This window comes from Aphis gossypii, chromosome 1 (genome assembly GCF_020184175.1).
Source record: "Aphis gossypii isolate Hap1 chromosome 1, ASM2018417v2, whole genome shotgun sequence".
NCBI classification, from domain to species: Eukaryota; Metazoa; Arthropoda; class Insecta; order Hemiptera; family Aphididae; genus Aphis; species Aphis gossypii.
The window spans coordinates 1,881,766-1,894,324 of NC_065530.1; the positions used below are offsets into that span (position 1 = coordinate 1,881,766).

At 25.3% G+C, this 12,559-nt stretch overlaps 1 protein-coding gene across 2 annotated transcripts; it reads left to right on the top strand.

Annotated features, from left to right (window-relative positions):
- Window positions 1-39: 39 nt before the first annotated feature.
- LOC114120829 (pickpocket protein 19-like) lies at window positions 40-12,144 on the top strand. 2 transcript variants are annotated; one of them, XM_050198682.1, is made up of 13 exons: window positions 40-379; window positions 521-674; window positions 728-779; window positions 1,182-1,315; window positions 3,551-3,745; window positions 3,840-4,011; window positions 4,311-4,456; window positions 5,225-5,402; window positions 7,618-7,894; window positions 8,075-8,131; window positions 10,036-10,153; window positions 10,985-11,082; window positions 11,964-12,144. In XM_050198682.1, exons 4-13 carry the CDS (start codon window positions 1,200-1,202, stop codon window positions 12,107-12,109), a joined length of 1,503 nt encoding a protein of 500 aa, XP_050054639.1. In that variant the 5' UTR covers window positions 40-379; window positions 521-674; window positions 728-779; window positions 1,182-1,199; the 3' UTR covers window positions 12,110-12,144. The 2 variants fall into 2 exon arrangements, with proteins under 2 accessions (XP_050054639.1, XP_050054640.1); XM_050198683.1 differs by lacking the exons at window positions 40-379; window positions 521-674; window positions 728-779 and adding an exon at window positions 3,360-3,491 and having other exon boundaries at window positions 1,211-1,315.
- The last annotated feature ends 415 nt before the right edge of the window (window positions 12,145-12,559 follow it).

Sequence of the window (12,559 nt, forward strand, 5' to 3'; positions counted from 1 at the left end):
AACAATATAAACAAATAAAAATATATTTACCATGCCATGATTTATATTTTTGTCAGTTGTTATAATGAATCACAGCGCACTCCAGTGTAGTTGTTTAACTTATATTATCTCCTAACTTTTATAAAATACAAAAAGTATTGAACTTGTAAGTCTTTAAGCTATAAAAGAATTTGGCGTGATAGGGAATTATTTTAATAAAAGTGTATTTATCCTAAAAAAATAAATGTTTTTTAAAGCGTTTTACTTTTATCTATTATCTACTATTGAAGAATAAAATACTTACGTATAATTTGCATTCGGTGAACTCATGTAAATTTCATAAAAAATGGTATTATTTCGTATACCCTCGTTACATTGTCACATATTGTATAATGATTAGGTATAATACTGTTTTTATATAATGTACGAAAGTTTACTTTTTACAAAAGCATACATAATATATTAGACCTACAGTAGATAGTAACATACAATGTGTAACATAATGCTTATAGTAATGCAATTTAATTTCATAAATTTCTAGTTTGACAGATAAATAACAGTGAAAGAGACATATCATCGTCGGACAAGAGTTTGAAGAGTTTGAAAGAAAACGTTAATGTAAATGCGTTTACGATAGACCTGTAACAAAAAGTTTTACATTTTAAAAACTTTTTTGATAACAGACATATTCTCAAGTAAGTGAGTAATTGTAAGACTACAGACTTACTTTGTGACGTCTTCTTTGCAGTTATTGCAGGAATCTACACTCAGCGTACATAGACAAAAACGCATTATAATACGTAAGTATTTCAAATTTTTTTTAAATGCATTTTAACTATGTATTGAAATACTTACTCGTAAACTAAAAAAAGTCAAATTTTTTAAAGACTATTGCAAATAATAATAGGAAAGATTTTAAGCTTGATACTATTTTTATCTCGAAGATTATGGTTCATTTAGACATGGTGTATCTGTTATTAAAATTCTCAAGTGCTCACCCATCCAGGAACTAGCAAAAAACGATAATCGTATCATAATAATATACTTATGTTTTGTTTTTTGAGAGTTCTCCGAAAATTAGTATTACTATTTTTTTTAACTTAAATTAAGTGTTTACATTCGTATAAGGTTGTAATTATTATGTCTAATTAAAATATATGTATATATTTTTATGTATTAACTGTACTTCTTATAAAAAAAAGGAAGTTTGTCATTTAAAAATGGATCGACGCCGAAAACCTAAGAAAAAGTTAAAAGATTTCGGTAGAGAGTATTTTTTGAACATTTCTGTCAATGCATTAAAACACATAATCCGAGCCAAAAACGTCGGCGAACGGTAAGCACTTAAAATACATTTTTGCTTTTTAAAATCCTTAAAATAATTATCATGGGCATGTACCAAATACCAATGCTGTTTCCGCAACCACACACTAGGCGTAAAAATATATTATTATAATATACAAGTCAAATCCTTTTTTATCGATAAATTCTGTTTCCCTAGGTAAATATTTGTGGCTTTGAAAACATGTTATTATCAATATAATTAAAAAAAATACCTAACATTAACATTTACTATTTATGTACTTCCATTGCATATTTTCGTTTAAAAAAGAATTAACAATAAACAACGGTAAAAGTTTTAAAAAACTCATAAACTTCAAAAAAAAACTAACCAACAAAAGTGATGAAATCATTTGTTTAAAATGTTAAGATTTAATAAAAAATCATTGATTTTTATTATATTATTATATATTTCAAATACTAGAATATTGTTATAACGAACTGCGATCTTACGTATGCAAACATAAATTTTAGTTACAAACGTAAATAGAAATAATATAACTGATTGGTGATACATTGGTTCTTTATAGATTATACAATTTTTGTATGTAAAGCAAACTGATATGATTTGTCTATCTTTAAAAACGTAACTAAATAAATTCTGAACTATACAATAAACATTAAATGTTCACTTAATTATTTATTAATAAATTTAAATCCATAATAATATTATAAAGATACAATATTATAATATAATATACGTATAATTTTGAAAGTTATGATAATACTTAGAAACTGAAATAATATTTATAAAATTTAAATAAAACAAGATTTTCAAGGATGTAATGAATTTAATGATTTAATATATTAATGAACAAAAAATAATTTCATGTTACTAGCTACATTAATCCAAAATTAAAATAAACTCGTTAGAATAATATTAATGCTTATTGAGTGTTTTTAAGCCTTAAATGAGTAACGACATATCAAAAGTAATAATTAACTATACAAATCTTAATAAACTTGTTGTTTTAAACCAATTATATAATCGTATTTTATACGTATATACATATTATGACGAGATTCTTATTTTACCAAAACGTAGTAAAAAGTACATCATTTCTTAACAAAAATACATTTTTAAATATTTTATGTAAGAACAGTAAAAGAAAAATACTAATAAAAAATCATTATGTTTTAGAAACAAATTATGAAATAGTTAATAAATTATAAAGTATAGTGAATTAGAAAAAGTTTAATAAACTTTAATCTCTATAATATGCTCAAAGTCCTATAGAGTTATTTATTATTTATAAATCAGTCGACGAAAATTCAAATTATATCATTTTTAAAAAAAAAAAATAAAAATATTATCAACAATATAAAACAAAATAATGCATAATTTATAATTCCGACACTGGTGTCTACATCGTATCGCGTTCCGTATATATGTATACATAGTGACCCTTTTATGAAACAACACTCATTATTTCAAAAAGTATAGATTTTTTTTCTACAACTGTATAAAATTAAAATTGTTTTCATTCATATTTAATTGTAAAAAAACTATCAATTTTTGATTTTCAAATGGCAATCTATATTAATAATTGCATTAATTAATTAAGCCATTTTTCATGAATTTTCATGTTAAAATTTTTAATTTTTGTTGATCCGTCAGCAACCTAACCTGTTTAAAGTTGGTCGATTTTAGAAGATTTTTAGGTTTTATACATTAGTTTTAATTAGTACCGCCAGAACTGGGAATTTTATTTGTAAAATCCAGTAGCTATAATAATAATGTATTCAATATGATCGACCCCACGGTGTAGTGAAGAGTGGTGATAATATTTGTTCCTGTTACTACCTGCCATAGCTTATTATCAATAGTCATAATATACTCATATAATTATAATTAATTGGACTAATATTACTACTTATCTACTGATGGGTTATAACATATTTACACTCAATAAACACTTCCCAAAACTACCCAACTTTGAGAAGCTATATCACATCAACGGATTAACGAAAAATTTAAATTTGAATGTGATAATTCATAAAAAAAATAGTCTTATTAATTTATGAAATTTTAAATTTAGGTTGTCATTTAAAAATCAAAAGTTGATAGTGGTTTGCTAATAAACATAAGGGTGCAAATATTGAAGAGTTCTACAGTTCTAGAACAGTAGGCATGGATCTTAAATTTTGAAGAAAAAAAAATTTTGAAAAAAGTAAATACTTTTTTAAATAATGAGTTTCATTTTATAAAAGACTAGTATTACTATTACAGAAGATTTTGGCTGGTAATGTTCACAATCGCCTTATTTGGCACCGGATTTTGTGTCTTGGAAGTATGGAAAGTCTACGAGTCCAGTTTCACCAAAACCATTATATTGTCTACATCATATTCGTACGCCCAGACACCGTTTCCTTCAGTGACTATTTGCGAACCGAGTAGAGTATATGGTCCCGCTATCAAAACCCTGTTAGTAAAACATATAATGCCATAATAGAATTTAGTTATATCAAAAAAAAAAAAATAATAATAATAACAAAACCGTCTTTTTACTGTGTTTTAGGTATAACAATTCTTTGGACCGACCAGGTTCATATGACGAAGCGGTTTTCAAAATAATGGCAAGCTTAGCTACTATCCGTTTACCATTGTTCGAAGATTTTATAGAAATAAAAAATTTTGAAAAACACTACGGTGAGCTCAACAAACTCAACATCAGCGATATGCTATTGAAGGTGACGTTATTTTATAATAAGTTATATATAATATAGCAGCATATAATTATATCTGTGTTGTTATATTTTTACACAAAAAATTGATATCTTTTCATGTTCATTGACTTCGAGATGCCGTGATCGACCACTAATCTAACCACCCCTCCCCCACAAAAAAAAAATGATTAAACGATTATGTGCTATGTGCAATGAATGTTATTGGAATTACTATAATAACATCCAAGCTTGCCTAATAGTCCCTAAATTTGCCTACTCGATTATGATGTCTATAAAATGTATTGAATTGTATTCGTATATAGGCGGTCCGTCCGTGCGATACCATATTCGACTCACTATGCTGGTGGCGTAATAGTTATTACAACTGTTGCGATCTCTTCGAAATCCAAAAAACCTGTTACGGTTACTGTTACAGTTTCAACTCTGACGTATCCGAATACAGTAAACGGTACGATAAAATGTTCTAATAAATATTCAAATTTACATTTCACATTTAAATTCACAATATTCAGTTGAAAATTTTATATTTTAACTCAAATAAACAGCCAAGTTTTTACGATTCACTCACAATATCATATTCAAACTACGTCCAGTATTATGTTAACTTATTTATATATTATTAAACAATTCTTAATAGGTTATAAATATTTACATAAAAACACTTATAAAGTAATATTATGAATAATATATAAAGAATGGATTTAAATTGAAACTTTTTGTTTATCATTAGATAATTCAAAACTAATGAATTACGTCAGTCTTCCTATTTAATTTTATGTTTTAACTTATTGCAATTTTTAATATTTCAATCAATGATATTTTCTTATAATTTTATGATATTCATTAAATGTATAAAATAATATTTTTTTATTAATATATCAATATATTATAAAGATAACTATAGAATTAGATTGCGAGTATTTTCACATACAAGTATTATAGTATATATATAAGAATGTTGTGCAAAATAAATCATTAGTAAACAATATCATATTATAGTTAAATTTAATTAGCATTTTTAAAATTACATTCAGCCAAGTTATTCATAAAATTCATCAGTTTAGAAAAATCAAATAGCCAATTACTTAGAAGTCTATAGTTAATAGTTAGAGTTCATAATATATTTTAATAACGCAAATTCTATTAACTGATTTAAGTACTTTAATTTAAATTTAAATTAATGTATTTAGCAGTTTTATACATTTATATGTTTTAGAAAAACGCAGTTTTACGGGATGCACGGAGACTTGAATAAGTTCTGGGTTGATGAAGATAAACAGGGTATATTCAGGAGACCAAGGAGGACTGGTGGAAATGGTCCGTGGTCTGGATTGTGGTTTTCCATGCGTGCTCAAAAGATTCCACCCTATATCAACGCCAAAAGTGGATTAGTGGTGAGGGGCACTGAGGGAGTATAGAATAGTTATAATGATAAATATTATTTTAATTATAAAATTAACAATATTTATTGTGTAATTTTTTGGACGATATATTTAAACAATTAAAACCTACGTGATTCGAATGATATTATTATATTCATAAATCTTAATAATATACTATACTCAAACTGTGAGGTACGTCTCTTAAGGGATAACTGAGGTGAATATTGATATTGTATACAATATACTACTATAATAGTACTCTATACTAATAATACATTTTGTTTGGTTTATTTGGCGGCCTCGATTCAAGAACAAATACCAAAAAGATAACTTGTTTGCGCAAAAATGCTACCACTAGAAGAACAGTTGTACGTTAAATTAGATACATGGTTTACGCATACATTTACCTTTTTAGGATATAACATCAATGTACACAAATTATAATTTTTGAAGTGTCACACATTTTCCTTCCCCTCTTAAAGGACTTAGAACTGTCTATGAATCTATTCAATCACAAGTGTGATTATAAAAATGTATGTTACACTTGTTTATAAATGTGTGTTAATATTATTTGTATATTATTATACTAATTGTATTAACATTTAAAAAATAAAATTCTTTCTCTAAGAAAATACACAAGTCCATATATAATATTAACTGGTGATAATATTTTGTCAACAAATGTCAAATAACAATAATAATATTAATGCTCAAATATCCAATGATGATTCTGATAAAATAAAAATGGGATATTATTAGTGTATATACAGTATTATAAATACTATAACAAACTGTAGCTATTAATATTTATTACGTAGGCGTAATTTGAAAGGCACTTGCACGTTAAGTTAGCAACCTCAGTTTTGAAATTAGCACCTTAATAATTTATGTCGTTTGTTTATATTAATATAAATCAATATGCGCGGTACAAAGCCATTAATAAATAAATAATTATTGAATGTGATGAAGTGTGGGGTGGGTGAGAGGGAGTTAAGGTGCTTATTATGCAATCTGTGGTCACAAAAGTACAATATTAAATTAAAAATAGTGGTTTCAGTACCCACCGTTTTTCCTGACTATTATAATAATTAATAATAATTAATATCAATAGCCTAATTAATCAATCTATCACAATTAAATTGACATCTTTTATTGCTATATACTATAAGAGTATCACGATTATTTCATATAAATTTATTGATAAATTGATGAGTAAATTTAAAAAAAAATCACATGTCAGATTTTATGTTATATATATTTAGATGTTAATGACTAGGCTGTATGTATATAATATTATTCAATAATAAGTAATAATGTTTAGATGACACATATTGTATTTTTAATAGCTGTTAAATATATTATGTTAAAAATAGTTATTTAAATTTTTCTTGTTGATGTCTGGAAGTAGAAATATGTCGACTTACTTTAAACATTAAAGCTCTATTGGCTAATTTATTTATATTGATTTCCCATAAAATTTGTATTCAAATCATATTCAAATCGTAATGTTTAAGAATTTATTTTTTATAATATTTCATAAAGAACTAATTGCATAATAATTACTAATTAGTAGTACACAACTATACACAATTATACTATAGTATTGTATAGTAACTATATATAATAGCCACCAAGTGAACGAGGTGGTTATTATATACTCTATTAGATACCTATCTGATTCAGATTTATTTAGTATAGCGGTTCTTAATTTGTGGTACGCGTACCACTAGTGGTACGTGGCAAGCTCATAAGTGGTATGCGAAGAAAATCTCCCTTTTTAAAAACATATACGTTTACATCATCAATAACCAAAAAAAAAAAAATCAATAAAATGGTCAGGTGGTACGTAAAAATTTTCAAACTGTGTAGGTGGTACGCAAATACAAAACGGTTGAGAACCGCTGATTTAGAAAATATTCGATATTATGTATATAAAATTTTATAGAGATTAGTAAATTTAGTTAGTGTACAACAATGTGATCTTTTATACAATTTTCGTGTCATATTCAGGTTCCGCTTTCAAACGTTTGAAGTACTTGAAGTTTTTCTAAGATGAACCTAACCTAACGCTTGTATAGAATATTATAATATTAGACAAAATTTACAATATTAATTTAATGAATTGCAACGTGTATCAATAATTATTTTTACATTTTATACACATTACTACATTAGCAACACAATTTTCATTGTAATTTCTTATTTACTTATTTATGTTTGTCCACAGGTTATGATTAGGGATCCGAGTGCTTTGCCGATTGATCGAGGAATGATGGTGGCCAAAGGTACCAGCGGCTATATAAAAGTGTGGGGTGATAAGGTGATTCCGACAAAACGTCTCATACGTGTGAAACCCGAAAAAAGACACTGTCTGTACCCCAACGAAAAGACCTACTTGGGACGAGGCTATTTGAGGTCAAACTGTTTATTCAACTGTTACCAACGGTTTATGTTTCATGATTGCAAGTGCGTGCCGAGTTTCTATTATTTTCACTACGAAAAAGGTAAAAAAAATAATAATAAACCAAAACTTATACTATATACTACAGTACACTATTTACTATTAATATTATGACTTTGCAACATTTATAGTTCGGGGCTAAAGTACGATGGAAACTAAAAACGAACAATGGTGGTTCAAAAATAATAAAATAATAATAATAATATAATAATATTGCTTTCAGATCTTCCCTATCCCGAGTGCAACGTAGAAGGACTCGTATGCTTAGCTGAACATTCATGTAATTATTATTATTACTGTTAAAAACATATCATTTATGCATTATATATAGAAAGTATATAAAGTATAAACTGGTAACTTCAATTGTTTCATATATTTGTAAGATATTATGAACAATGTTTTTATTTTACTATTAATATATAGGATCTAATTGTACCTTGGTCAGTTTAAAATAGGAAATTCTTAACAAATTTTAAAATAATCGAGAATTACAGAAACAAAATAAAAACATTTGTTAAAATTACAGTATTGTTATTAAAATAGTTAGTTAGTTAATCTCAGTTACCTAAAAATTAGATTATTTTTGCTCAAAATTGTACATACTTACGTAGTAAACTTGACAATTACTATACAGCAGAGCAGTTACTTATTTGATTGATTTTTTTTTTACTTATAGTTTTTAAAAATTAGACCCTTTCTTACTATAAAAAAATGTCAATTCTCGTTTCGTTAAGTTTTTAACGAGCTAAATATTTAATTTAATATTTAAAATTATTGAAATCCGACATTATCGATAAAATAGCAAGTATTTAATTATTAAAATATTCCAGCCACTATATAGTGTAGGTATAAGACGTATTTTTGTATGCGTTTATTGTGTTCCATATTTAAAAAAAAAAAATGTGTATTAAATCATAAATTTAAAAAAAATGTGCATAATTTTATTAATCAAGTACTAGAATAATTAACTAAAACTTTTAAAACCTGATTCCTTGTAAATGAAGGCCATTGAAGAATTCCGGATTAGTTTTAAACCATTCGGGTCCAAGATATTTATTTAATTAAAATTAGTGGTCGTCCTCGGTACGACAATCTATCTAGTTTTAAATTTTGACGTTGATACAAATAAAGAAAATTTTATTAAACGTCTTTATCAATGAAAATATTTTTTGTTACTTAATTAATAGTTAACTTGATGACTAGTACCAAAAGGCATTTTCGTCCAGTAGGTATATAATATATAAATTGGTTAATAGAACTAATAAAAATAAATTAAAAGGTAGTATCGATTTTGTATAGATAATACAATTATCGTTATAAAAAATTCATTACGAATTTGTGACCTTTTGATCGACTTTATTAACAGCTGTATATTTTTATACACTGACCTTAAATTGTAAATTTATAACGAAAATCATCAATATATTTTATTTTTATTCCAAAAGAAAGTTCGTATATACGATATTTATATACTTGGTTATACATCTAGATTAATTTCCTTATTCAATTGTAATGTTTCTCAGAGAATGTTTTGCATAATATGGCCATCTGAATAATATAATATATGACTATATATTATGGCTATTGCTATATATTTTATAATATCTTAATCCTTAGTTATATAATTTGAAGAAAAACACATATTTAAAAATATCAGTTTCTAAACGGAGTGTAGTAAAGCTTCAATAAACGATGTAAACATTTTCTTCATTTTGCAAAAAACAAAATTGCAACTACGTAAGAAAATGATTGTTGAGCCACGTTTTATAATGCGTTTATATTTATTCTTAAAAATATATCATACTCAAGTCTACATTCTTGATGAAACCACCTTTTTAAAATACATAATATTAAATAAAAAATCACTTAGAGTTACGGAGTTGACTTATTATAACTAACCAATGAAAAATCAAAACCCAACGAACATGACCGTTAATAAATATTTTAAACTTTTTTTCTTTTTAACTTTAAAAACACCGTTACAAAATTATTATATAAGATATAATATAAAGCGATCCATTTCATTGTATTAATGGTGTTTAGACACCATCATACGGATGCAGTTATAAATTTGTTCATTGTTACATTAGTTCGCATTTTTTTTTTTTTAAATTTGATTATAATATGTAATATTAACATAGTATTATAGTTGAATAAAAATTAACTATTTGAATGTCGTTACAGTAAGCTTCATCAACATCGTAGCCCGTGACAAAAATTTATCTTCAAATCTCAGATGCAACTGTCCAGGTGATTGTCACAGTCAAAAGTACCAGTCTAACATCGTTGTGCTAAATGAAACGTAAGCATTTTTTTTTTATATACTTGATACACTCAATCTTTCATAAAATTAAAAACGTAGGTAGTGATACGTAACCATTTTTTAAAGATTATTTTTATAATTTAGCTTTTAATAATATGTTAAATAATTTTAATTTTTAATGTAATTAAAAGTAATTAATATTATGTCTTTTATTATATGAACACATTATTAAAGCTACGAATAAAATTTAACAATATTTAAAATGTTCCCTAAACCTTTAAAATATATATATATATATATATTACTAATTGTATATACTCATAGATATTTGAAATTAAAATGTCTATAAAATTATATATTCAAACAAAAAATAAAGATTTTAGTTATTATGTTGTAATTTATAAAAAACATATTAACTATAAGAACTTGAAACTATTTATACCATTTCGATTATTATTATTTCTTATATTCGGTGAAATTAAAGCTAGATACTACTTTTATCTCAACAATTATGGTTAGAATAGGACATAACATGTATACTACCAAAATTATTCCTAGTTAGTCACCCATCCAGCAACTAGCAATTAGCCGCTAGCTTAACACCAACAGTCCTCTGATATGTCTACTATGCCATTATTATTTATTGTAAGTAGGGCTAGAATTTATATGCAATAAAAAATTATAAAATATGCAAAAATATGCAACCAATATTATGTAAGCCAAAAATAATGTGCAACCTAACTTAACCTATTTTATTGCTATACTTATGTCATTCCTTCTCCCCATATCATAATTGTTTGGATTGTATACAATAGTTATGTATTACTTTTGATTCATGAATCCAAAAATACGTTTTGTTGCTTCTTTCAGATCGCGCGCTGACCAAATTACGATTGACGTTTTCTTTCACAGGTCTACGTGTTTTCTGTACGAAACGGATTTAGTGTTTGACTTTATGAATGCTTTGGGTGAGTATAAAATAATATATAATAATAAGTACCAAATTACAACTACTTAATACTCTTGTTTTAAATAATAATTAAATGAACGGATGAACGCCACCGTAGACTTTTCCCATGACGAAATCAATATTTACAGATATTTAGAGATTTACAGCGTATCAAGATTAAAAAACTCTCTTCTTTCATGGCTTATTCTTGCATACAAAATTATTCATCAATCGAGAATAAAGCAATATTTTTGGAAACAAAGCTTTTTAAACATTTTTTTTTCTATATTTTAAAAACATATTATATTACCTATAGTTTAAGTTTTTCTATTTATATAATGTTTTATGTTCTAAAATTTTTAAAATGTCCTTTAATATGTTCTTTAATATACTATTCTATTCGTGGTAAAATAATTTATCATGTATATCATAGCAATTTATTTTCCGGGAGATCTTATTATGTATTCAATGTCGTTTTACCTTCTCACCTCAACGGTCTAATCAGTAAATAACCTAAAAGATCGTTATTATAATATAATTCATTAATTTTTAAGACAACATAGTCGAATATGAAGAGCTTGTATCATATAATATAACAATATACACTATACTAGTTGGAAAATAATTGATGTATTTGAATTACTGGTTATAATAACAATAATTTTTTAAAATTATGATGAGTTTCTACTAAATTAACAATAAGAGTCATCATCAGTGGTGAACAGAGCCTTCGACATTATTGTTCTAGTATATAAAATAAGTCAATAACTTTTATAATACTACTTTGGCAAAAATACATTATTATTATTATTATTAAATATACATTTTATATTATATAAGTTTCTATTGTCAGTAGTAAATATAATATATTTGATCTGTTGTTTTATTTTTCATTTTCAGTTGGCTATGGAGGAGTTTGTGGACTTTTTCTCGGCGCATCGTTGATCAGTGCTGTTGAGTTTATAAATTTTATGACGTTTCGTTTGTATGATTATTGGTTGAACCGTCGATCTCGAAACAAAATTATCCAACGTTTCATTCATTGAAATTTTTATCAGTTACAGTCAATTTTTTAATTAAAAAATTTTTAAGATCATTATGTAATTGAGATTTTAGTATTTTTCTAAATTATTAATTTATAGGTTTATATTATAATTATTATCATTAATATAATACCTATATAGAATTTAGATTTCATAGCTATATTATATCATAATAATAATTAAAAATACATTCAAATCGTATCATAAAATGTTAACTGTATTTCTGTACTTATTTTATTGGTATAGAATTTTAAATGAATGGTATATAATTTTTAATATTATGTATGTTGAATATTTGTATGTTGTATTTTTTGAACCAAAATATCTACGAAGTCTAGTTGCAGTTGCTTTAATATTATATTTATCTTTCAGAACACTTTTTATAATGGTATGTCTGAATATTTATTTTACGAAGTTTTAATCATATAATAATAATGTTGAATAGGTAAGAGT